The sequence below is a fragment of the Rhinolophus sinicus genome, chromosome 13, assembly GCF_057876585.1.
Source record: "Rhinolophus sinicus isolate RSI-liver-muscle chromosome 13, RSI-T2T, whole genome shotgun sequence".
NCBI lineage: Eukaryota > Metazoa > Chordata > Mammalia > Chiroptera > Rhinolophidae > Rhinolophus > Rhinolophus sinicus.
In genome coordinates, this window is record NC_142513.1 from 29,617,151 (window position 1) to 29,643,888 (window position 26,738).

Sequence of the window (26,738 nt, forward strand, 5' to 3'; positions counted from 1 at the left end):
AGGGACATGTAGGGAGGAAATGAATTGTCTGGCCTCAGGGTGAGAGCTGGATGGGCGGCTTTCTCCCATGCAGTACTGTCAGAATTTATACTTTTTGTTGTGCCCTCCTCGCTGCCGTGGTACAGACACAAGCAGCCACCATATCTATGTGTCCATCAACGTAGCTAACACTGTTCACTCCATCCTGGTGACTCCCTGAGACCCTGCCCCACCCTTCTTATAGATCCACCCAAGTCAATTCTAGTAGCTCTTCCATCTAAACAGCCTGTCTTGGCTCATGCTGTGGACATTCCTAAAATTTTTCAAAGGTTCACAAACCTGAAACTAGCAGCATCTGGCCTTAGCATGTCCTGTACCCATGCTGTGCCGCTCCAAGACTACCATTGGAGGCAGTTGGTATTGGTTCAAGGCTTGACCTCTCCAGGATGGCAGCTATCTGTGGATTCCTTTGTAGCTTATGCCAGGTGGCTGAACTTGGCCTGTGGTGGGACCCCTCCCAGGAGGCCCCAGTGCTAATATGCCCGGTGGCCAGCTTTGGACCTAAGAGAGAACCACTGAGCTACTTCTGGAGTCTACACATCCAAAAGGACGACTGAGCAGGCACCAAGGCCATGCTAAAGCAAATCCTGCTCCATAGGGTCAGCCCCTGAGCAACACCTCCACCACTGCAGTCATGGCCAGTCCTCACAACCAAACAGCCTGTGAGTCAATCCCACCCATTCATGTGCAAACAGCAACCAAGGCTCAACTACAACAGGAGCGCACACTCAACCCACACAAGGGACACATCTGCAGTACCTGGCTAAGTTGACATGGGAGACTATGCCACTGGCCCCCCACAGGACACCTACTACACTTTACTAACACCAGGAGACATAGCAGCTCTACCTAGCATATAGAAACAAACACAGAGACATAGCTAAAATGGGGAGACAAAGAAAAATGTCCCAGGTGTGGCTGATTAGCTCAGTTGGTTAGAGCGTGGTGCTAATAACACCAAGGTTTCTGGATCGATCCCTGCATGGGCCATTGTGAGCTGTGCCCTCCTTTAAAAATAAATAAATACATACATACATACATTAATTAATTAATTAATTTAATTAAAAGGTTTTTTTTGCTTTTTTTTTTAAAGAAAAATGTCCCAAATGAAAGAGCGGGACAAAGCTCCACAAAAAGAACTAAACAAAATGGACATGGGCAATCTATCAGATGCAGCATTCAAAACACTGTTTATAAGGATGCTCAGTGATCTCAGGGAGAACTTCAACAAAGAGTTAGGAAAAATGAAAATGAAAACAGAAAACAGAACTAATAAGAAAGAAAGAATACAATAACTGAAATAAAGACTACATTAGAGGGAATCAACAGTGGATTAGATGAAGCAGAGAGTCAAATCAGTGGTTTGGAAGACAAGGTAGCAGAACACATTCAATCAGAACAGCAAAAAGAAAAATGAATCCAAAAAAGTGAGTATAGTTTAAGGGTCCTCTGGGACAATATCAAGTATACCACAACTCACATCATGGGGTTACCAGAAGAAGAGAGAGAGCCAGGAATTGAAAACCTATTTCAAACAATGAGGAAAAACTTCTCTAACCTGTTGAAGGAAATGGACGTACAAGTCTAGCAAGTGCAGAGAATCTTAAATACAATAAGCTCAAAGAGGGCCACATCAAGACATATCATAATTAAAATGCCAAAGGTTAAAGACAAAGAGAATCTTAAGAGCAGCAAGAGGAAAGCAGTTAGTTACTTACAAAGGAGCTCCCATAAAGACTCAGTTGATTTCTCAACAGAATTTTCCAGGCCAGAAGGGATTAGAACAAAATATTCAAAGTGATGAAAAGCAAAGACCTACAACCAAGACTACTCTATCCAGCAAAGCTATCATTTAGAATCAAAGGATGGATAAAGAGCTTCCTAGACAAGAAAAGATTAAAGGAGTTCATCACCACCAAACCATTATTACAAGGAATGTTAAAAGGACTTCTTTAAGAAGAAAAAAAATATATATGTATAATAAAATGGTAATAACTACATATCTATCAACAATTACTTTAAATGTAAATGGATTAAATCAAAAGACATAGGATGGCTGAATGGATAAAAAAACAAGACCCTTACATATGCTCCTTACAAGAGACTCACTTCAGAGAGAAGACACAGACAGATTGAAACTAAAGGGATGGAAAAAGATATTTCATGAAAATGGAGACAAACAAACAAAATCTGGAGTAGCAATATTTATACCAGGCAAAACAGACTTTAAAACATGGGCTATAACAAGACACAAAAAGGACAGAGTAATCCCGCTTCTAGGTATTTATCTGGAAAAACCCAAAACACTACTTTTGAAGGGATATGTGCATCCACATATTCACTGCAGCATTGTTTACAATAGCCAATATATAGTGGCACCTGGGTGTCCATCAATGGATAATGGATAAAGAAGAGATGGTACATATATACAATGAAATACTACTCAGCAATAAAAAACTAAATTTTGCCATATGTAGCAACATAGATGGACCTACAGGATGTAATGCTAAGTGAAATAAGTCAGAGAAAGACATATGTCATATGATTTCATTTATATCATATTTTTGAAATATGTTATCTTGCTGCAGCAGGTTTTAGGAATACTCTGCCCATATCCCCTCTGATCCCTTTGCCATTTTCACACACACTATCTCAATGGGCTTTTGCTTTCAACAACTAACATCAGTGTCATTTTGTTGATGGCTCCCTCTGGATGCTGGGGCCCTTTTTGCCTTCTATCAAGGAAAGCAGGAAGTGCTTGGGGATTTCCATTCCCTCCACCAGCACTTAACAAAGACTAACAGGCATAGGGATCACCTACTCCAGGACCCTTGCCCCTGATCAGAAAACACAACTTTGAGGTGTGACCTACGCAGAAAGAAATTACGACAAAGTTACCAGATGCCTGAGTTTGCTTGATATCCCACCCTCTGCCTTCTTCCTTTCTTGATCCTTCTCACTTACTATAATGTTGCAAAGAATACTTTTTAATAAACCCATTCCTCATAAATCCGTGTCTCAGGATTTGCTACTAGGCAATCCAATGTAAGACACATGCTATTCTAACTCACTGTGATATAGCTGGAGAGTGATACCCAGCCAAGGGTTGGGTAATTTCTAAAGTTCTTTTGGTCACTGCTTTTCCCCTGAATCTTTATTTAGCCCGCATCAGATCTCTGTTATATCTCAAAAGGCTGCAGGAGGCCGTTGGATTCTAGGAATTCCATACTTGGAAATTTAGATGTTCTCATTCTGAGAATGTGATGAAAATAAATTATGCTTTACTTTTTGAATGAACTAACTGTGGCTGTGCAGTAAAGGTGGTGATGCTGCTGTCCTACAACAGGCTTTATGAAGAATCCATAGAAAGAGCAACGGATCTAGAAGACCTACACTGACCAGTGAGGCAGCCACAGCCACCAGCCATGTGTGGCTACTGAGCATTCGAAAGGTTGCCAGTGCATATTGAGATGAGCTATAAGTGTAAAATGCACACCTCATTTCAAAGACTGAGCACATAAAAGAATGTAAATTACCTTAAAAATTTTATACTGATTACACAATTAATGATATTTTTGAAATATTGGGTTAAATATATTATTAAAATTAGTTTCACCTGTTGTTGTTTTTTTTGTATTTTTTTAAAAGGCGGCTACTAGAGACATTTAAATTACACATGTAGTTCATTTTATATTTCTATTGGACTAGACATAATAGAGGCCTTAGTTTTCAATCTAAAAGGTCAGAACCAGTTAAATTTCCCCAACTCTTTATAATGCCTTCATTGTATTATTTCTGGTGTGGAATTGGCCCCCAGTAAACATACAAAATGGTACATTGCCTTCAATTATAAATACTTCTACCAATGCATAAAGTTGCCATGCAGGTAGAAATGTCTAAAGCTTGATCCTTAGTCCAGAAAATATTATACCAGAAGTATATTTTAAAAATCAGTGCCAGTAGTTATTACTCTTAGTTTAAAATTCATCTGTTTAAGGAAACTTTATTTTAAAGCTATTAAAAGGTTATTTCTATGATTTCCTCTGTGTACACCAGTTTGCTGTTCACTTATTTTGCTTCACTCACAGGTATTCTGTGATGTCTTTCCCGAGTCTTCCACCAACAGTGTATAGAGTTCAAAGCCTCTGTACTTCTCACCTGCACTATTACAACTTTCTAACTGAGTTCTCCTTTGGTTTCTCGGCTTCAAGTGCATGCTTGCCATGGCTGCCAGATAATCTCCCCAACGTACGGTCTAGCCCACAGTCTCCTCACCCCACACCCTTAAATAAAAGGCCTTCAGTCATATTACATTCTTCTGCTAAATTATCCTACAGATACTTGAATAGATGTTGAATGCTCTCCATACTCTGGGCCTATACTTTCTTCATTGCAACTTCACCTCTCTTTTCCAATTAACATTAGACTATTCCTCATCCCTTCTAAGTCCTGCCATGTGTGCTTACCTCTGGTTCTTTTTCCCAATTTTCTCTGCTTAGAATGCCCTCTTCCCTCTCCCATCACACTATGCCCCCATTGCTCAAGTCCTACCTCAAATGTTATTGTATTACATAGTGGCATATTATCAGTGCCTTAAGTTGGGATGCAAAAAACAAAAGACCAACAAACAACAGTAGAAATAACAAAATTAGGTGGAAAAGCTGTTGAAATAAAAGACATGATTTCATTGAGGAGAGAGACAAGTCAACAGCAACATTGGATAATTAGATTACTTCGCTCTCATGTCAGCTTCTCTTAGAAAATTTTCATTTTTGGACCAGAATGCTAATTGTGTGTTCAACATTATCATGCAGAGTCAAACTTCAACTTTATTTGTAGATTTGCTTCTTTCCATTTTCTTGGAAGCCAAGTGAGATCATTGGTGAGTGGGGTGAGGTAAAGATTAAGATTAGGAGAGTTGTGAGGGATTGACAGAGTTGGGGGAGGGAGAATACTGGACATTGTATGACATTGTGACTGCAACTGTTTTAGAGAACTTCTAGAACTGCAATTAACAGATAAAGATCCCTGGTATAGCTGCTTTGGCTTGCGTAGTAAAGTGGGAAGATTATATTTGCGTGTGTGTTAAAAATATATTTGACTATATTTTAAACTTTTCTATAATTCTCTATCTGTTTATAATGCAAGGAAACTAGTAAAAACTGTTCAGTTATTGAAAGGTAACATACAAGTTCCCTATCAGTAGCGATTTTAAAAAGCAGGGAAAAAAAAAATGTTTATGTGTAAAGAACATTTCCTTAGGAAAAGAGTAGTCACTCAGGGATTTGAATTTAATTATGTCATTTTTACAAAAAGAAAAAAAAAAACCCTAAGGCATACAAATTGAACTAATTTGTCTTCCTGGTAGCCTAACTAACATGTGTCTAATGACTGTACAGTATTTAAGCTAATGCAAGTGTGATTTACATTTTCCAGGAATGGACAAATGAGGTTTTCAGTTTGGCAACAAACCTGCTGGCCCAAAATATGTCCAGGGATGCATTTCTGGAAAAAGCGTAAGTGGCTCTAATTTTATTGCTAAGGGTGTTGCTTCTTCTGAGTCAGTTTCCTTGCTCCTTTGTGAGTCTTTTGTTTGTACTGCACTGGCTTCTCACATTGATAAACATAAATTTCCCTTTGGGATTTGTTAGAGAACTGATACCTCCACTGTTTGAAATTGGAAGACTTCCAAGAAAGATCGCTCTTTTTTTCAAGCTGCAAATCCGTGTTACCCTGAGCTCTCCCGAATGTCAATGCTTTTGGCACACAATGAGGAGACACTCCCAAATCCTGGCATTGGTGCTCAGAACCAAAAATTGTTAATTTCAGATAGTCCTCTGCTTCTACATCTGCCTGTGTCATGTCAATTATTAATCTGAAGAAGAGAATGAGCGACATATGGTATTGATTTCTCTGGAGTCTTAGATCTCTGATAGATGCTACAATAATTTCCCTGCCTACTTACATCAATAGTCTGGTGTCCTGATTCCTGGTCTTGTAACCAATCACAGCAAGTGTCAGTAAGGAAAGAGAAAGAGAAAGGATGTAGAGGAAAGAGCAGAATTTAAAAAGACGGAAAGGAAAGCAAATCAGGATTACCCAATCACCCTGGAATTACCGTCTTTCTCAAAATTATTTGACCAAGGCAAACAATGATTTCTGCCAGATGCGCAGCAAGGCATTGGTGCGTTCACTTTGGAAGCTGTGCAGGTCCATGAGATTGGGAGCCTTGAAATCAAAACCACAAGTGGAAACATTTTTAGGTGGTCCTCTTTTTTATTTCATGACTTTCTCTCTTCTCTCTTCTTCTGTAAGACATAGCCATCATTCCAGACCTAAGACTCCAACCCACATTCCTTTTTTACTCTTGTATGAATTCTTTCTACTTTGAGTCAGTACCTTACAGGTCTTCACTTAAGTGCTTTCTCATGTAATCATTTCGTCTTAGTTTGTCACCTTGAGGACCTTCTACATACCTCCTTCTTTATCCTTTCCTTTCTTTCTCTTTCTTTTTACCATCTTCGATCTTACCATCCTTTATCTAACAGACATTTCGAGAACACCTATTGTGTCAGGCACTGTTAGTGGAAGGGGACACAGAGATAAATAACATGTTTTACCTCAAACATATCCTGTTATAGCTAGTAAAACATCTAGTTGGCTGATCGTTGCAAATGTCTGTTCCAGATTGGTGGCTCCCTATAGCTGTTATGGACATTCTAGAACATGCCTTTTGGTGAACATGTAAGCATTTCTGTTGCATGTACACCTAGCTATGGGACTACTGGGTCATACCATGTGCAGTTTCTTTAAGTGGCAATCCCAATTTATACCTCCATCAGCAGAGTTTGAAAGGTCAGCTGCTAAGTCTCTCTATCCTCATGGCCAGAGGCAGATGAAGAGATAAATACAGTTGTTACATTCATATAGTAGAATATTATACAGTGATGAGAGTGAATGATCTACAACTATAAGCCAATATATGAATGAACCTCAGAAACATAACATGGAGTGAAAGAAGCCAGACACAAAACAACGTGGTTTCATTTGTATACAGTGCAAAAACAGGCAAAAATAATCTATTTTGTTTAAAGTCAGGATCAGGGTTCCCTTCTGGGGGGTAGATTCTAGAATGGGGCTTCTGGGATGCTACTAAAGTGATAATGTTCAATTTCTAAATCTGGGTGCTGACTGAAGAGACTTGGACAGTTTGTGATAATTCAGCGAACTGTACATAACGCACGAGTCCTTTTCCAGTGTACTTTATTCTTCAATAAAAGCATTTTAAAAATTAAACATTTGTTTTTCTGTTTCTCCAACAGCTATACTAAACTTAAGCTGCAAGTCACTCCAGAAGGGCGCATTCCTCTCAAAAAGTAAGCTGCATGAACATTTTCCATTATTTATCTTCTTTTCCTCAATGATTTGAATGTGTGCCATGACTCCGTTTTGTTTTCCCATGGCCCAAGTGGGAGCATGGAAATGTGCAGTCACCCCTTCTCCCTCACACTCTATGTTAACATCAGTGCAGCTGGTTTCCTCATAGAGATTTTCCCAGGCTTCCTCTTTCTGTGGCATCATTTTCAAGAAACACCAAAGCAAGAAGGGGATGGAGCGAGTGGTGGAAACCTTCTGATAACCCAAAAGATCATCTGAGATTAAGAACAATTCTAGTGACCACCAATTTCTTTCTACCAAGATGACACCAACCGTAAAGCAGGGGTTACAAACTCAAATGTCAACAGAAGCCAGGCAGGGAACATAAAAGATGGAGCAGGCCAGGAGCCACAAGCAAATCTGAAGAGTGAAACCCCACCATAAGGAGACAACTTCAACTCAACTCTGTCATATTCCCTGTGGGACTGGGTGGGCTCCAGACACTAGATTTTCTAATGTTTCAATAGAACCAATAAATCCAAATTATTATAGTAAATTGTCCAGAATTTGTTATATTTTTAAAAACCAAATTACTGACCAAAGAAAGCACATGTTTAGACCATATTTAGCCAAATATCTTTAACATTTGACTTACTAACTACCAGTGGGCTCTTGTTAATAAAAAGTTAAATAATTAATTATTATGAATAATATTAACAACATTCACTTTTAGAGCAATGAGTAGCAGCAAGGGGACAGAGTTGGCAAGGATATTTATTTTAGTGCTTAATATTAAAGGCTACTTAGTGCAATGTCCTTTAATCGAGTCATCACCATCGTCTCAAAATATTGATTTTCTATTAGACACTTTGATTATAAAAAGCCATGCATAGATCTTTCAGAACAAATACGCAAATGAATGGAGCTATGGGAGCTTTTTACTTTAAAGCTAAATAATACAGAGGTTTGATCCAATAGAATATTTTGGGTTGGTGTCATCTGCAAGTGCTGTGATCCATATGCCTTTTAAACATCTCTCATGTGTTGTGCTTTCACTTTACAGCATCTACCGCTTGTTTTCAGCAGACCGGAAACGAGTTGAAACTGCTTTAGAGGCTTGTAGTCTTCCATCTTCAAGGGTGAGCATATTGCCTTTCTACAGTTAGCACTACTAAATAGCTTTGAATAATCTTACTAAAATAAAGCTTGCCCAAATTACCCCAACTTTTTTTTAAATTAAGAGGACCATAGGACTTATTTGTTAATATTTACATTATATGGGGTCACTGCAATTATATTTTCTTTCACTCCCATTACTACAATATTTTAATCTAGAGGGACCCTATGTTTTGTAAATAGTAACAAAACAAAACAAAAAAATAGCCATCTAATAAAAAATATTGGCCAAAAAAATCAATGTTATCAAAAATTTAAACTTCTCAACAATAAATTGTTTCTTGATGTCCCTTAACATATTATCTAATGACTATGGGTTATGATTAGGAAGATATTTGAAATATTAATTTCATTTTTCTCATCCTTTTAAAATTTCTAGTTTTAAGAGTTATAAGTTAATAGCAATTAGTATGGTAGTACATGTTTATAAATAAATATGTATAGATGCTGTGCAGGGCTATGCTCAAGAAGGTTTTCTGAGAGGGAGGCAGGATCAAAGCAGTTTGGATACCAACCATCTACAGTGTTCAGATGGTGGAAAAGTAGATGAGAGGTCAAATATGTAGCATGCTTTTTGTTTTATGCCCAACACATTCAAGGCACTCAATATATATCAACCACCTGAAATAATTTGCCTTCATTCCAATGCATTTCTACATACCTGGCTCTAAAATGATTTGTTATCATTGTTTCTAAGAGAAATTAGTCTGTTGCATAAAACCTTTTTCTCACACTATATGCTGAGCTCTCTCCTTTCTATTATAAATTATTTTTATCCTAGTATCTAAGCAACAAGTAAGCACTTTCCCAAGGATAATACTTAACACTATAGGGAGAACTTCTGAACCTTTCGAAGCCCACTTGCCATGTTCAAGTTGCACTGAACAAAGTTGAAAAGCCAGTCTTAAATTTAAGGTTAAATTATGAAAAGGCATTGAGTGGTCTTATTAAATTCAGCAGCCAATTCTGGTTGTAAATACTTTCAGATAAAAAAAAAATGAAGTTTATTAATGATTTGGGTAGGTTACAGGAAAGAAAAAAAGAGTATGAGTCTCCTCTACCAGTTTCCTGCTATAGATGCCAAAAGCTGATGATGCTGTAAACACTGGGGCAGAGCTGTGGAAAGACTCCCCCAACATTTTAACCTTCATTTTAATCAGCAAAATAGAATGATTGAACTTGTTTATTATTGCCCTTTCATTAGATGCTTTGGAGTAGGAAAAATATAATAGTCAAGGTCCTGTTGTTGGCTCAACAAATATTTCTTGAACTCTTACTGTATACCCTCACGCATTGGGAATAAGCATTGAGTGAACAAAGTGAAGTGAACAGGATTCAAGGACCATAGAGTTTGGTAATGCTAGTCAAATGCCTCTAGTAACACGTATAAATTGCGGGGGGGGGGGGGGGGGGGATGCTGTGAACGAAAGCAATGGAGTGCTGCCACTGAGAATAAGGGAAACTCATTCCAGTAAAAGAAAACAATTTCTTCCTGAGGCTGGAAGGAATTGACCAGTTTGAGTAACTAAAAAAGAGACCACTGTATTTAAGCATAAGAAGAAAGTGTGGGAGATTAATTTAGAAAGATGAACAAAGAATTTTTCTCTGCAATTGCTCCTGATTTTACCTTTACTGGATAACATCTTGTGAAACATAATGATCAAAAATTTTAACTTCTTTTTATAAATCTAGCTAAGGGAAAGAAGGAAAAAAATGAAACTAATAGAAAGTCAAATCCATCAATCAATACTCTGTAAATTACAATTTTCCAAACAATTGGATTCTGCGAATTCAGTCAATAAATATGAACTGAGGTTTTTACAATCCAGTATGTCTATTGTAGGTTCATGCTTTCAGACCAATCGTCACCTGGAGACATTTTAAAAGGAAAATGAGATTCATATAATAGAAGTTATGTTTAAATTTAAAAATATTTATCTTTACTAAATTAAATGTTATGACAATTTTCTGAAAACAAATCAGAGATTTTTAAAAAATATAATCAACCTCCATCATAAAGTTTTGAATGATCGTTACTCATGGTAAAGTGTGCTTTACTTGGAGGAGTTGTAGAAATAGAATGCTTTACAAGACCTAAAAACCAAAGACAGTTTCAGAGCTAAGAGATAAATGCTTCCGCAAACTGACTGTATTTTAAAGCCTTGTAATTTCACATCTGCAGAACAGAGGCTCCAGAAAATATCTACTAATTAGCACAAAAAGATTCTGGATATCCTGGCAAGAAGTGTTTTCAACACTACACAGAAGAAAAGGTTATATAAATAAATGGTAGATAATACTGCATATCTGGAGCCTCATTTCATAGCCAGCAGTCGTTCATACTAGATTTAATTGTGTTCTATAAATAGATACATTACCAGAAACACAGTGGATATCCTGTTGCGATTTTTTAAAACATTATCTTTGTGCACATTGTTAGGGATAATTAATGCACTGGAACTTGTATCCCGGCCAACGTGATCCATTGTGATTACACATTCCTTAAGGGGTACTCCTTTAGAGATTTTCCTTGCTTACCCAAAGTTACCTTAGTTGTTTAAAAGTTGTACTATATCCAAAAGAGAAAGAAAGCAATTACTGTCCTACTATTAATAATGCAAATACATTTTGCAGTGAGACCTTTGAATATTCAGATATTTGAAGACCTTTGCATATTCAGATAATTGCCACTTTACCTACAAACTTTTTGAGCACCAAAAATAGTTTACTTGTACCCAAACTCCCTTTGATTTAAGGCTTATTAATTTGAAAACAGCTCAGTGACATTTGGAATTGTAATGTAGTCCTGGCATAGCATCGGCATATGTATTTTATATGCATTTTAATGAATGCATTTTATATGCATTTTAATGAAGAAGATAAGGAATAAATCCATGTATTTGTTTTAAATAATAAAATGTACCATCGTTAGGAACATATATGCAATACTGAAGAAAGCAGCAATTATTTTGGATTAAAAGAATACCTTAAATTTTACTAAAGAATACTATCAATAAAACTTATAAAAGAACTTCTCACAAGATAGCTGTAATATTTGCCATTCTCATGTTCCTTATATCCTAAACATAATCAGAAATATAATCATTTCTGTAGCTGTGATTCTTAAAATCACTAATATAAAAATTCCATTCTAACCACATTAAGTAATTCACTATGAGTAGTTTACTTGTAATTATTTCATGTACTGTATAGCTAACTCAACTTTTGATTTATAGTTTTAGAACAACAATATTGAGAATAGGTAGAAACCCTGCATTTACTGAGAAATAACCCATCATTTTGTGAAGATAAAATCTTTGTGTGGATTCTTTATCCATTAGGGTCTGCTTAAATAAATTAATATTTTTTAAAATAACATTATTCTGAATGCTAAATACCTGCTTGTTATAGAATTATTTTTTAATCTATAAATATGTAAAGAAGAAAATACAAACCACATCTAAAAACTGATGTGACCATTTAGTTTGCTGGATCACAGTGTTACTTACTGCATCAAGTAAACTTGATTCAAACATATTGGCCCCCCACCCACCCACTTGCTCACCAAGGACCTCAGATAAGTTTTATAACTTATCAGCTCCTTAGCGTCCCTGTCTATAAAATGAGGACACTAACCATGCCAACCTCGTAGAGTTGACTTGAGATGAAATGGAAACATTCAAGTAAAGCTCATAGAACCATATACTTGGCATACAGTAACAGTAAGTGCTCAATCACTATTAATTCTTAATATCCTCTGAATATATATATATATATATATTCTTTTTTAACTTGGCATGTCGATATGTCGTAACTAGGTCTCTATGGAATCTAGAAATTCAAATACAAATGCCATCAAGTTTTGGGGTTTTTTGTTTGTTTTATATTTTATATTTTTCCTTTTGAGATTCGTTATGTACAAATATGGAATTAAAGCAACCCCATTTTTAAAGTTTGCCAATACTTTGTAGTTTCTGCAATAAATGGGCCTGATTCAAACACTATTGGCCTTCTTAATTCTCTCTCCAAGATGTTCTGGTAACAATAGCAACAAATAGTCACTGAAAATCTGTTCTGTATTGGTGGCATGATGAGGTGGGCCAAGTCCTTAGACTACAAGACAGAAGAACCTAAGATCTGGTCTCATGTCCTGGGTTTGTCTAACAAACATTGATTAGGTGTCTGTTATACGCCAGACATCATGCTGGGGACACAAATAAATTAAATAAGAGATAGTCACTTCACTGAAAAACTCATAGTCTGGTAGAAAATCAAACATACAAAAAGTATTTTAAAAATAAGACATATGGAAACTGTGTGATGGATGTTATAATGAAGGCATATAAAGGTAGATTGTGGACACACAAAAAAAGAATGTGTCACCTGTAGGTGGTATGGTCAGGAAGCGTTCACAGAAGAATATTTAAACATTGGGTATGATCTTTAGAGTATCAGACCTTGGGCTTCCTTCTGCTCAAACAGGACAAAATGAATCCGTTTCATCCACCTCACCAATTATGAGATCCAGGAAAATAAAATATGTGACTAAGCTTTGTGAATTTCAGCCTTGTTTAAAATGTAAGGAATTAGGAATTGTCTGTAGCTTGCCCCTAAATAGCTCCCCTATTCGCTTTCACTTAAGCTTTCGATCATGCTTATTTTAACTCATTTTTCCAAAATACTTTTTCTCCCACTTTCACCCACTGACCTCAAAGGCTTTAGGGTATCCTCATCAGTCAAGTTGGGCAAGAGAAAAATGAGACAAAGAAAATCAGCTTCATTGAACTCTTTTCCTTTTTCTATGTGCTAACATTCAACTGGTGATGATGATAAATTATGTGTATTCAGATTATGTTATTAATTTGTCTCTTAGTAGAAGTTCTAATTCACAGCTGGTAAATAAACAATGGTTAGAGTTTTAGTAAAGCATATTGTTCTATGAAATTATGTGTCTGGAATTTTATGTGAATGACTGTAGTTGAATCTGATCTTCTACAGGAAATAGAGAACACACGAGTCCTTGCTATCAAATTCCACCTTTCTCATAAATTACACTCATTCATTTGCTAAATATTGTAAACCTGCTGTATGTTACACACTAGAGATCGAGCAATTAACAAATTAAACACAAGTCCTAGCTTGTGAGATGTGCAAGCTGGCAAGGAATAGAGAGAACTGTACAGCTGGGAGCACAATATAGTTAAATGGGTGTCAAAATATGAGACAAGCAAGGTGTGAGTGCAGCACAGAATGGAAGACAAAACCCAGTCTGGTGAAAGGAAATTCTCCCAGAGGGAGACATTTTGACTAAGACAAGAAGGGAGGACATAAAAAGGGGGGTCAGGAAGACAATTATTGATATACTTAGATAAAATCCATTTACGTTGTGTGTGCTGGGTGAGGTTAGGATGGTGAAAGGAGTGAGCTCTAAATAGTAACTAAATAGTAGGGAGAACACACTTGGGGTTAATAAAATCCCATAAAGTCAAATGCTTGAGTTGGCAAACAGAGCCATTGAGTATTTCCTTGCTATTGATTTTTAAAACTTTCTCTTTCTTCCCTGTGTCTCTCAGTCAAAGAGTAAGGGAGACACAGTCATTTCCAGCTATCTACAAAACTACAGAAAAAGATGTCAGTGTTTAACTCACAGAAAGGGTAACACTGGAAAATGTACATATTCTAGGCAAAGCAATTCTTCCATTTTGTAAATCGAATAGAATTTTGGAAACCTCTTTACAGGTGGGATCTGTCCCCATTTTATGGGTGGCAAAACACCAATGAAACAATCCTTGAAAATTTCCCAGTGTTCTTGGATTTGGCCATTTGTGCTCATGATTTCAAAAATTGGTGTCCATGTAACTACGCGTAATGGTGTAATGCATCTTTCTATGTGTAATGATAAATGTATTGCATGGTTCTCTCAAATTTCTATTTTGCAAAATAGATATATTTTTCCTGCTCTATAAAAGGATTTAATAAAGAAAATATTATTTTATTTGTTCATTCCACAAATGTAGGAATTCTGCTGTTTGCCAAGTGGTAAGCTAAGTTTTTCTTTTTAGCTGTTAGCAAGCAGTGTGCAATTTCAGACAATCATTTTTAGAAACGTCTATAAAAGTACATTTCAAAATCTATGAATATTGTAAAAGGAAGGCTGTTTTCTTTGCTTTAAGGGTTTGAAAATAAAAATACTTATATAAACATATACCTGAAATAGGAAAATGGTACGAAGAATGTCCTTCCTGTTAACAAAGGCTTGAATACACTCTTCCGGTTTCCATGGCAGCCCGACTAAACAGAAAAATAAGTCATAGAAGTAACTTTTTATATCAGTGACTTGTTCCCAAACAATAGAACCAGGAGGAATCAGTGAGAAATAATGGTTGGTGCTGTATTACTTGAGAAAACTATTTTACAAGTTATCAGACTATTTAAACCAAAAAGAAAATTATTTTTTAAAAAAGGCAAAAAATTGTAATTTATGTTTTCATTTTGAAAATGTTTGTCTCCAGGTATTTTACATTTTTTAAACAATTTTTAATTTTCAATTACAGTTGACATACAATATTATATTTATTTCAGGAGTATAACATATTGGTTAGAAATTTACATAACTTACAAAGTGATGACCCTGATAAATCTAGACCCATCTGACATCATACATATTTATTACAGCATTTTTAACTATATTCCCTATGCTATAATTTTTATCCCTGTGATTGTTTTGTAACTACCAATTTGTATTTCTTAATCCTTTCCCCCCTTTCACTCATCCCTCAACCCTCCTATTGTCTGACAACCATCAAATTGTTTGCTATATCTATGAGTTTGTTTCCGTTTTTTGTTTGTCTATTTATTCAGTTTTTTACACTCCACATATAAGTGAAATCACATGGTATTTGTCTTTCTCATTCTGACTTATTTTCCTTAGCATAACACTCTGAAGTTCCCTCCATGTTGTTGCAGAAGGCAATATTTCCTTCTTTTTTATGACTGAGTAATATTCCATGGTACCACTTCTTCTTTATCCATTCCTCTACTGATGAACACTTAGGTTGCTTCCATATCTTGGCTATTGTAAATAATGCCACAATAAGCATATGGATACATACCTATATCGTTTTGAATTAAAAGGGATTTTGAATTAAAACCTTTGTTTTTGGTTTCTTTAGATAAATACCCACAAGTGGGATTACTGGGTCCTTCTTTGTCTCTTATTAGCCTTTGTTTTAAAGCCTATTTTGTCTGGTATAAGTATTGCTATCCCATCATTTTTTCTTTGTTTCCATTTTCACGAAATATCTTTTTCCATCCTTTTACTTTCTGTTTGTATATGTATTTTGATCTGAAGTGAGTCTCTTGTAAGTGTCTTGTTTTCTTACTCATTCAGCGACCCCATATCTTTTGGTTGGAGCATTTCATCCATTTACACTTAAAGTAATTGTTAATATAAATAAATAAATAAATAAATAAATAAATAAATAAATAAATAAATAAATTTAAAAAAATAAAGTAATTGTAAATAGATATGTAGTTATTGCCATTTTATTATTCATGTTTTTTTATCTTTTTTCTTCTTCTTCTTCCTAAAGAAGTCCCTTTAACATTTCTTGTAATACTGGTTTGGTGTTGATGAATTCCTTTAGCCTTTTCTTCTCTGGAAAAGCTCTCTATCTGTCCTTTAAGTCTAAATAATAGCTTTGCTTAGTAATCTTGGTTCTAGGTCTTTGTTTTTCATCATTTTGAATATTCCGTGCCAATCCCTCTGGCCTGCAAAGTTTCCATTGAGAAATCAGCTGACAGTATTAAGGAAGCTCTCTTGTAAGGAGCTAACTGCTTTTCTCTTGCTGCTTTGAAGAGGCTCTCTTTGTCTGTAATCTCTGGAATTTTAATTATGATGTGTCTTAGTGTGGGCCTCTTTGGGTTCATCTTGTTTGGGACTCAGTGCAATTCCTGGGCTTGTATATCTATTTCCTTCACCAAGTTAGGGAAGTTTTCCATCATTATTTCCTCAAATGGGTTTTTACTTCTTTGCTTTCTCTTCCCCTGTTTTCACCCCTATGTTATGAATATTGGTATGCTTTATGTTGTCCCAGAAGCCTCTTAAACTATCCTCATTTTTTATGGATTCCTTTTGCTGTTCTGATTGGGTGTTTTCTTCTACCTTATTTACCAAATCATTGATTGAGTCCTCTGCTTCATCTAATCTACTGTTGACTCCCCTAATGTATTCTTTATTTTAGTTATTGTATTCTTCACTTCTGACTGGTTCTTTTTTATGTTTTCTGTCTCCATTTTTATGTTTCCGATCTCTTCATTGAAGTTCTTCCTAAGATCACTGAGCATCCTTATAAACAGTGTTTTGAACTCTTCATCTGGTAGATTGCTTGTCTCAGTTTCCTTTCGTTCTTTTTGTAGAGCTTTGTTCTGTTCTTTCATTTGGGATATGTTTCTTTGTCTCTCCATTTTGTCTGCCTCTCTGTGTTTGTTTCTATGTTTTAGGTAGATCTGCTATGTCTTCTTGTCTTAGTAAAGTGGCCTTATGTAGTAGGTGTCCTGTGGGGACATGTGGTGCAGTCTCCCTGGTTTCCTGAGCTGGGTGCTCCAAGTGTGCCCGTTGTGTGGATTATCTGTGCCCTCCTGTTTTAGTTGAGCCTTGGTTGCTGTTGGCATGTCAGTGAGAGGGATTGAGCCTAGGGCTGATTTGTTGTGAGGACTGGCTGTGACTACAGTGGAGGAGCTGTTGTACAAGGGCTGACCCTACAGAACAGGACTCACTTTAGCAGGGCTCTGGTGCCTGCCTAGTTAGCCCTTTGGGTGCATCATTTTTGGAGGTGGTTGGGTGGTGCTATGGTGTAGTCTGATGCTGGCCATCAGGTATCTTAGCTATGGTTCAGGCCAAGATCAGCCACTTGTCTGTGCCCTGCCCAGAGCTACGTGGTATGAATTTCAATGTGATCTGCAGTTGGTTGCCACTTGTGCTGGGCTTTGAAGTGTCTGCTACTAAGGCCAGTTGCTCTAGTGTCAGGCTTGGAGCTGTTTAGCAAGAGGTATGAGGCATTCTGAGGCCAGATGCTGTTTGTTTGAGAGATTTTAAGAAAGGCTACAGCATGAGCCAAGAAGGCCGTTTTTATGGAAAAGCCATTGGAAGTGGCTGGGTGGGCCCAAAAGTTGGGTGGGGCAAGGTTTCAGGGAATCACCAGGGTGGGGAGAATGGTGTTAGCCAGGTAGATGGAGATTCAAATATGGTGCTTGCCTTGTCTTGCAGGCTGGGTGGGCAGGGTCAACAAAGGAACAATCTGGGAGCACTTCTGCCAGCACTTCTCTCTGGGAGAAAGCTGCCCTTTCTGTCCTTACTCTGAAGCCAGACAATTCAGTTCCTCCCCCTATGTCCCTGGCACCTTTTGAGCTGGTGCCCCAGCTCTGGAGCTCAGAGCGAGTGATTCTGTCAGTGAGTAAGTCCTTGCATGGGCTCTTTAATAGGAACCCTTAGGACTCCAGCAGCTCTCAGTGTCACTCATCCACAATCTCTGCTTGTTTTCACAGTCAGAAGTTATGGTGACTTCTTTTCCTGGCACTGGAGCCCCAGGCTGGGGAGCCTGGTGTGGGGATGGGACCTGTCGTTCCTCAGGGAGACCCGCTGTAGCCAGATATCACTCCTGATTTTTAACCACCCTATGGGGGTGTGAAACCAGCTGGTCAGATCTCTATCCCTCCTACCAGTCTCAACATGGCTTCTACTGTATATCTTTAGTTTTAGGACTTCTGTTCAGCTAGACTTCAGACAATTCTCAATGATGGTTGTTCTGTAGTTTAGTTGTCATTTTGAGTTGCTCATGGGAGGTGGCAAGCACAGAATTTACCTCCTCACCCTCTTGACCAGAGCCAAAATTCTTTAATTTTCTAAAAAAATTATTCATTCAAAAGTCTGCTAAATAGCACATAAACAAATATTCATGTATAAACATTCATATAAACAATGTAAGTGTTCTTCATGATGATGATCTATAAACTTAAAATGGTTAAAATGGTAAATTTCATGTTATGTATATAACATAATTGTGTACATATACTTAATCACAATTAAGAAAAGTTTAAAGCCAAAAAAGAGCAAACTAAAAGGAAAAAAAAAATCTGCTGAACACTTCCTGTTTTTACTAGTTCTAACTTACTTTAGTAAATATACTTAAGAAATTGCCTTAACACCTGTTTAGAAGAAGAAAACTCTTCAACTTAAATTATCATGAAAAAGCTACAGAAAATAAGGCTTTTGATACCTTGAAGCCAGTGTCCAAATGTACTCTACAGCTGGTCTCATAAATATCTTCTGAATGTTTACCCTGACCTCCTAGAATAAAGAAAATAGGAAGGAGGGAGGGAGGGATGAAAAATGAGAAGAAGGAAGATAGGCAAAGAAAAAGAACATTAACCGACCCTGTTGTTTTATTTCCCAGAATGATTCAATACCTCAAGAAGATTTTACTGCAGAAGTGTACAGAGTTTTCCTCAACAACCTTTGCCCTCGACCTGAAATTGATAACATCTTTTCTGAATTGTAAGAGAACACATTTTAACCCCCTTTTTTTGGCTTGCAGTTGTCCTCAGGCTGATTAGGGCAGGATTTTGATCAACAGTGGAAGAAGAAAAAAGCTCTTCATACAACTATGTATAATAGCGGCACTTCTGTGTAATTTGTTGGAGAGAATCACACATCCCCACCCATGAGGTGCAACCACTGCCTTTAATGAGTTTGCTGTGATAAGAAGTTTGCTGTGATTGGTTGCTGGCTGTAGCGCTTTCAGGAACCTCAGGGGCTCTGTGTGCTTTAAAGAGTATGGCTAGAACAGACAGGCATCTTGGCTTAGTGGAGATAGACTTGTGTTGCATAAAAAATTCTGAACTGGGACCCAGTCATTTTACCTCTCTGAATTGCATTAGTAAAATGAGAAGTTAGGATTACTAAGTACCCTCCTAGCTGAAAATTATTTGCTTTTATGTTAAAAATTATATAGGCATTAATAAATTATAATAAGAAAACAAACAAAATATCAAGGCAAATGTGGGGAGGTAGCAATTTACCTTTTTTGATATACTGAAATCTATATGATGACAGAAAAATCAATGCAAAATTGAGAAACAAAATTAGGATTACTTCATATGGAAGACAGGCAAACAGTGCTACTAAGAATTACATTGGATATACTCACTTGGTGATGTTCATTCCCATCAATAATTTATCAAACATTGCAGTATTTGTACCATTTAACTTGACTTTGTGCTGTTAACAAGATTAAAATGGGAAGTTTGAATCACACTATTTTGAAGATTTGTATACTCTTGATGAAGTGTAACTTTAATGAAAAGAAAAATGTCCCCAGATTGTTTGTTTATTTGTTTTTAGTGATGAGTAATAAACACATCTTTAAATGATTAAGTGGAATATGGGAATGTGATGACTAAACCAGAAGTTTAGTGACATAATCTAAAAACAACCCATACCTCTGTGTTCAATTTAAAGTGGTGCATCTTTGCACACAAGATGCAGTGTTTTCCTACTATGGATTTACTCATGCATGTGGTATTGTTCAAGGGCATTGGAATTTAGTGGCAGTGATATTTGTAACCCATAGAGATCCAGCAATTGTGCAGCAGCACAGTGATTTTAGAGCAAGATAAGAATTTCAACATAGCATGCTCTTACCACATATGGCGGGATTTTGGTTCCCCGTAAGCTAAATGCAAATAAAAGAGTGAGACGTGGTGGGAAAATATTCTAATTTCTTGTTTTTTAATTATTTTTAGTGGTGCCAAAAGCAAACCTTACCTTACCGTTGATCAGATGATGGATTTTATCAACCTTAAGCAGCGAGATCCCCGGCTGAATGAAATACTTTACCCACCTTTAAAGCAAGAGCAAGTCCAAGTATTGATTGAGAAATATGAACCCAACAATAGCCTCGCCAAGAAAGGTCAGTCCACTTTGCCCCACACCATAGGGAAGTTCTGGTTTCTCATTATGAATGGGTCATCCACTGGTACTTATTGACATGTAGGATTATTTAGGTCAGTCTCCTACATTTGTATGCCTGCTTTCCTTTCTGTCTTAAATCACTGGCAGTTCAATCTGAAGTAGATTTTTTTTTTTAATTTTGTGTTTAATTTTTGTTGTTTTATATATATGCATGGATGTTATTTTTTTATTTAATGTCAAATCATTTCTTTTGTTTTACATTTACTCAGTGACTGAATGCATCTTTCTCAGACAGGAAATTCATTATCTTATAAGTTGCCCCTTTGGGTCTGTTTTTAGAAGTTCTGAGAAATGACCCATATATTTTTCTAAATTTCTCAAACTGAAAAGAATATTCAGTCCATTGGACACTTATCTTATTCTTGTTTACACTATTGACACAATTTCCCACTTTGGAAAATATTATAAAAATTTGACTTTCTACATAAAAAAAAAATAGTGTTTGTAGAATAAAAAATGAGTCTAAAAATTGATATCAGCAAGACAGCTCTAGGTTGCCTGGAAGTTATTAATAAATTTATGTTTTTGATTTGTGAGAAATGAATTGCCAAAATAAGATTACAACAATTTAATTGCCAGGAGATTTTAATTATATGTGGCATCATAGTCCCTGAAAAGGATATTCACATGTTTCTTTATCACTAAGACCAAGTCTCATAAGGGCTGAAATATCTTCACCGAGAAAACTGGTGTGTTATCACTGAGGTTATTGTAAATTACCTAGATATGCCAGAGAGAGGAAAATAAAGTACAATTAAACAATTATTAAGAAGAAATAAATTGCATGTTAATATGCAGGCAATTTATAAATAACAGAAGTAGCTCTAGCAAGGTGATAGTCATTAATAAGAATGGTTATCATAAAAGTAGATTAAAAAGTCTTTTAATCCATTGTATTTATTCTGGAACTGGTCCTCTAAATAAAAAATGAAAGTATTTATTAGGTATAAAAGTCAAATCTTATAATTAATTTTATCCTATATATTATTAGTTGGGAATTTGTAGATGAAATTTTTTAGTTTTTCTTTATTTTCTTGGTCAGGCACTTCACCTTTGTCATTGTCATCATTCTTATTGTTGCCAAGGTCAGTGAAAGGAAACAACTGACCCAACAGTATGTGTTGGCATTGCCAGACCTGCCCCTCTGATCTTACTTAGTGCCACAAATATGGGATTTCTCTTTGTCATTAAGCAGGGAGCAACTCCTTGGAGATTTCACCCCAATATCTTGACAGTTCCTTTTTGAAATCCAAACTTCACCAAAAATAACTAACAGTGTTAAAATAAATCCAACAAGACGTCTAAAACCAGCCCATGACACTAGGAAAACCAAAAGCTGTTGTGAAACCAATGAGGCACTTCAAAACCTAAACTTTGCCATTTTCTCCTCGCTTCACACCACACCACTGATGGCCCATGCTTCAGCTAGCATATAATGCTCCCATACATCAGACTCTGATGATTTGGACAAAGTAGAGGATACAAAGGGAAAAAAATTACAACAGCTTGTTGTAAAACTCAGCAACCCTGGAAGAACCAAGTTTGATCTAATGAAAATTAAGATGACGTCTCTTAGCTTTTGCAAGAGTATTTAACACCTTTATAGATTTACCAGATATGAATTCCATAATCACAACAGGCACACAAAATTCAGGCATATTTAAAATGGCAACTTTATTTTTCTAAAACTTAATATGATTGATCATGAAGCCTCCATGTCAACCTTGATGTGATTTTTTTAAATCACAGAATTCATTTCTCAACCCAAAAACTCCAGTAAGAAAATGAACTTGAGATATTTCACACCAAGTCATTTTGTTTGATGTTATGTGAACAAAGAAGATAAAATTGTTTTATTGTGTTGACTGTTATTTCATGGTGAAAAGGATAATTATTTTGAAATCTTTATTTGTAAGAATAAGAAATTATTGGGTTAGAGCTCAATTCTTTAGTAACTAAGAATTTGAAGTATTTTTTCCAAAAATGAAAATCAGTTTTTTAATTTGATTTTGCAGTTTGACTTTAAGATCTTTTAAGGAATTTTTTTGAGGGTCTGCTTAAATGCAACAAAGTGCAATTTAAGAAAGTATTATTTGACTTCAATATGATGACCGATGAGCAAGGAAATTAGCTCTCATTTATTATGTGACTTTCAAAATGTACATTATCATTTTATAAAGTAGCAAACCAAGGCTTTGAGGACAAAAGATTTACCTAAGGTATCACATGATGTTCTTCAAGAAAGGAGAGTTTTTAACTTTCAGTCAACTAGTTAATGCATTTTGATCAATAAACATATAAGAAAATAAGTAGGGAAGTTTAATATTATAATACGTTATAATTTATTTCTTCTGCTGCTTTAAATTGGACTCATTCTTCAAATATGCCCCAGCATTAGTTAAACTGAACTACAAACTCAATCCCATTTAACTGACAAAGACACTTTCATGTTTCCTATATTTGATAAAATGCTAGGAATAAAATACATACATAATGTGTGTGTGTATTAACATACTTAATTATATAAATATATATACATATACTCTCTGATATCAAGAAACATATTTCAAAGTAGGTGTTAAACAAATAAACCATACACAAAGTTGACATATACTAATACTTAGTTTTTATATGTATTTTATATGTTTTACTTAAAAGGTAACTTAAAATTAAATTAAAAATTTTCAATGTGGCCAAAAGCCTAAATGCTAAAGATGACCAGAGGTTAACTGACTAAAACTGCAATACATAGAAGTATGAAATGAATCCAGGAGATTATTGATTTTGATATTTTGTGGGCCTGCTGTCATTAGCATATTAGCCATATTTCCACGGTGGAATTTCTGTTTCCAGATGTGTATATTGGTTATAAATAATCAGAGGATTTCTGTGCAGTCATTGATACAGAGGGATACAAATATTCATTCACATGTTTGGGTTCTGCAAAGAAAGGGCTTGCATCTTGTTTGTTTCAGAAGATGTTATTCTCAAGGGAGTTTGATTTATTTCTACAATTTAAAACCACACATTGAAAAATGCTGTGGCTCCCACATCAGCGAATGTATCTTTCTTGTTGTTGCCCTGTAGACCTAAATATGCTTAACATAAGGAATATCCAATGACCCTTGATTCTTTCCAACAAAAAGGTCATGAATGTCAGAGTTTGAAAACTAATATCTCCTGAGCAGTTATTTTTTTTTATCACTTAAACTCTTTAGAAGAAAGCAGTGAGTAAAATTAGCATGAAAATAGAATAGTTTCATTGGTGCCCTTGGTAACAGAATGCAGATCTCTAGATTCAACAGATATTTCTGTAAATGAAGGCCTATTTTGCTCCAATAAAATGCGAAACCAAAAGAAAACTTTTGAGTTTGTTAATATATTTATATTCCTGTGAAGAGCAGGTGGTCATGAGTATTGTCAAACAACTGAATTAATTTCATAGATTATAATATTAACAGATGTTTCAAGCTACATTCCTTTTTTATTATTAGCTCTCCCTCTTAAATTTTTATAAGGTGTACTATATAAAACTTCCCCACTTTGTTGCAATTAAATCATAAAAGTGAAGCTGTATAATCTCTTTTAGATCAGTACTCCCTGAGTTAATAGCATAATAGTTGAAATGAATTTAATATTAATAATAGCAAGGCAGTCTGGTTTTCAGCAAAGCAAATAAAAGTTCAGGTGAAGCATTTTCACTTCAAATAGACCTAAGCATATAATAATTGCATCAGTAAAAATAACCCTACTGTATTTTCAGTATTGTTTTATTTTTAAATACTGATACAATTGAACTATATTGCATCATTATTGTCAATAGCAAGAAGTACCCAGTGTGCTAGAGAGAGCATTGCACTTGGGAATCTTTCAACCTGTATTAAGCAGAGCTCCTTCATTTGAAAAATGACAGTTTAACTCAAACTGAAGCACAGAAAGGAATTTACTGTTGCATATAAGCAAGGTGTCAATGACTTCAGGCATGACCACATCGAGTGGCTCAAAGGATGTCATCAAGAATTGTCTGTCTTGATCTCCCATCATTTTCTTGGTCCTATCTATAATTCTTAAGCAGTCTCTCCTAAAGTGGCAACAAAGCCACCAGCAGCTCCTGGTCTACTAATCTCAGTATGCAGAAATTCTTTTTACTCATATTTCCATCAAAAGTCCCAGAAACCTGAACATGGCTTAAGTCACTCAAGGCCACTCCTGAACTAGGACCACTGTAGTCTGGAGGATGGAATGTAATAATTGAACAGACGTAAGTCACATGACCCTCCCTAGAGCCAATGAGGAGTCAACTGCCTAAACCACCTGGACTGACAATGGAAGAGATATGGTTCCTTGAAATTCAAATGGAGTGTGCTACCTAGAAGAAGGAGGAACGACCACTGGGGAGATAAACACAGCAGGTCCCATTAAAACTGGGTCAGAAATCATCATTACTGTATACTTTACCATAGGAAGCCATTTAATGTTTTTGACTAGTTCCATCCCCTATTTTTCTCACTGAAAAAATTCCCTGTGAGAATGTCTGGGAGAATTACATAAGTTGATCCTGGTAAGAAGATTGGATATATTAATTGTTGCCCACTAAACCTTTATTGACCAGAACTAATGAAAAGTGATAATTGGCATTTACACCAAATAATTTTAAACCTCTAATTAACGGGTGTGGAAGAAGTGAGATTCAGAACATTGGTCAGAGGCATTTCTGAACATTGTTGCAACTCAGCTAACAGGCTTGTTTAACTTCTTACAATGCAAAGTATGTTAGAACCATTGAAGGATGAAACCTGAAAAAAATATGCATGTTGTATCTGTGCACCAGTGTTTATTTCTGACTCAATCATTCTTTTACATTTTTTTTATTAAAATGGAATTGTAGTTTAAAATTGTAAAAATTTACACTGGAATCTTACTGTTTACTTCATCACTTACTTTTCTAGATTTTAAAATCTCATTGTTTTCTCAGCACCATTTGTCTTTACTAGGTAAAAATTATAAAAATAATGATTATTTTATTTTTTTAGTGGGGAATATTGGGGAACAGTGTGTTTCTCAGGGGCCCATCAGTTCCAGGTCATTGTCCTTCAGTCTAATTGTGGAGGGCGCAGCTCAGCTCCAAGTCCAGTTGCCATTTTTTTTTTAATCTTTAGTTGCAGGGGGCACAGCCCACCATCCCATGTGGGAATTGAACCGGCAACCTTGTTTTTGAGAGCTCACCCTCTAACCAACGGGCTAACGAGCCATCCAGCTGCCCCTCTGGAAGCTAAGTGGCAGCTCATTGTCTTCAATCTAGTTGTGGAGGGCGCAGCTCACTGGCTCATGTGGGAATCGAATTGGCAACCCTGCTGTTCAGAGCTTACGCTCTAACCAACTCAGCCATCCAGCTGCCCCATAAAAATAATGATTATTATTTTCTATTGTGCATCCTTGAGAGATCAAACGTGCCATAATTAAAGAAAAGGGCTGGCATAGTCTTATGGCCAAGCTAATTAACCTCAGGCAAGTGACATGACATGCTCATGTTTTAGGTTCCTCGTCTGTAAAGTGGGATGAGACCAGCACTAGCAGACATTGGTCCTCTTCCCATATCTCTTGACATTCATTGTTCCATACAGTCAACAGTGTCCTCTGCAATTCTCCTGGACTTTCAGCCCAACCACAGGCAACCTACAAGTGCCCGGAACTCCACAGCCCCAGGAGTGCTTTTCATCCAGGAAGTATTATCTCATCTTTCTTGCCCCTTGTGTGGGACAGTTTGGATGCATTTTTCTCCACTTCCTCCTGGAGTTCCCCAATGGGATCGAGCCCTAGTTGTCTGCAACTGTGACCTGCTTGATCACCTTCTCTTTATTAGCTTCCTTTCCTCCCTTCTCATGTCTCCACTCCCCTCCTGTTACATCCCGGGGTTACCTCCCAAATAAACTCCTTGTACTCAAATCCTTGTCTCAAAGACGACTTTTAGGAGAACCCAAACTAAAACAAGTGCTTTTCTATAAATAGCCCTGACAGAATCAAAAGTGAAAGGTGATTAAGGTCAGAGTATATGAGCATTGAAATGAAAAACAAAAACAAACAAAGAAACAAAAAAATGGAAAGGAGTTGTGCC

General features: G+C 36.2%; 1 protein-coding gene across 2 annotated transcripts in view; it reads left to right on the top strand.

The window, feature by feature from the left end:
* Positions 1–26,738, top strand: part of PLCB1 (phospholipase C beta 1) — a 684,403-nt gene that overhangs the window by 467,738 nt on the left and 189,927 nt on the right. For both annotated transcript variants that reach the window (XM_088789261.1, XM_088789262.1), the window contains exons 5-9: positions 5,476–5,555; positions 7,362–7,415; positions 8,480–8,555; positions 19,047–19,147; positions 20,395–20,561. In XM_088789261.1, coding sequence (XP_088645387.1) covers positions 5,476–5,555; positions 7,362–7,415; positions 8,480–8,555; positions 19,047–19,147; positions 20,395–20,561 — 478 coding nt within the window. The remainder of the gene's footprint in view (positions 1–5,475; positions 5,556–7,361; positions 7,416–8,479; positions 8,556–19,046; positions 19,148–20,394; positions 20,562–26,738) is intronic.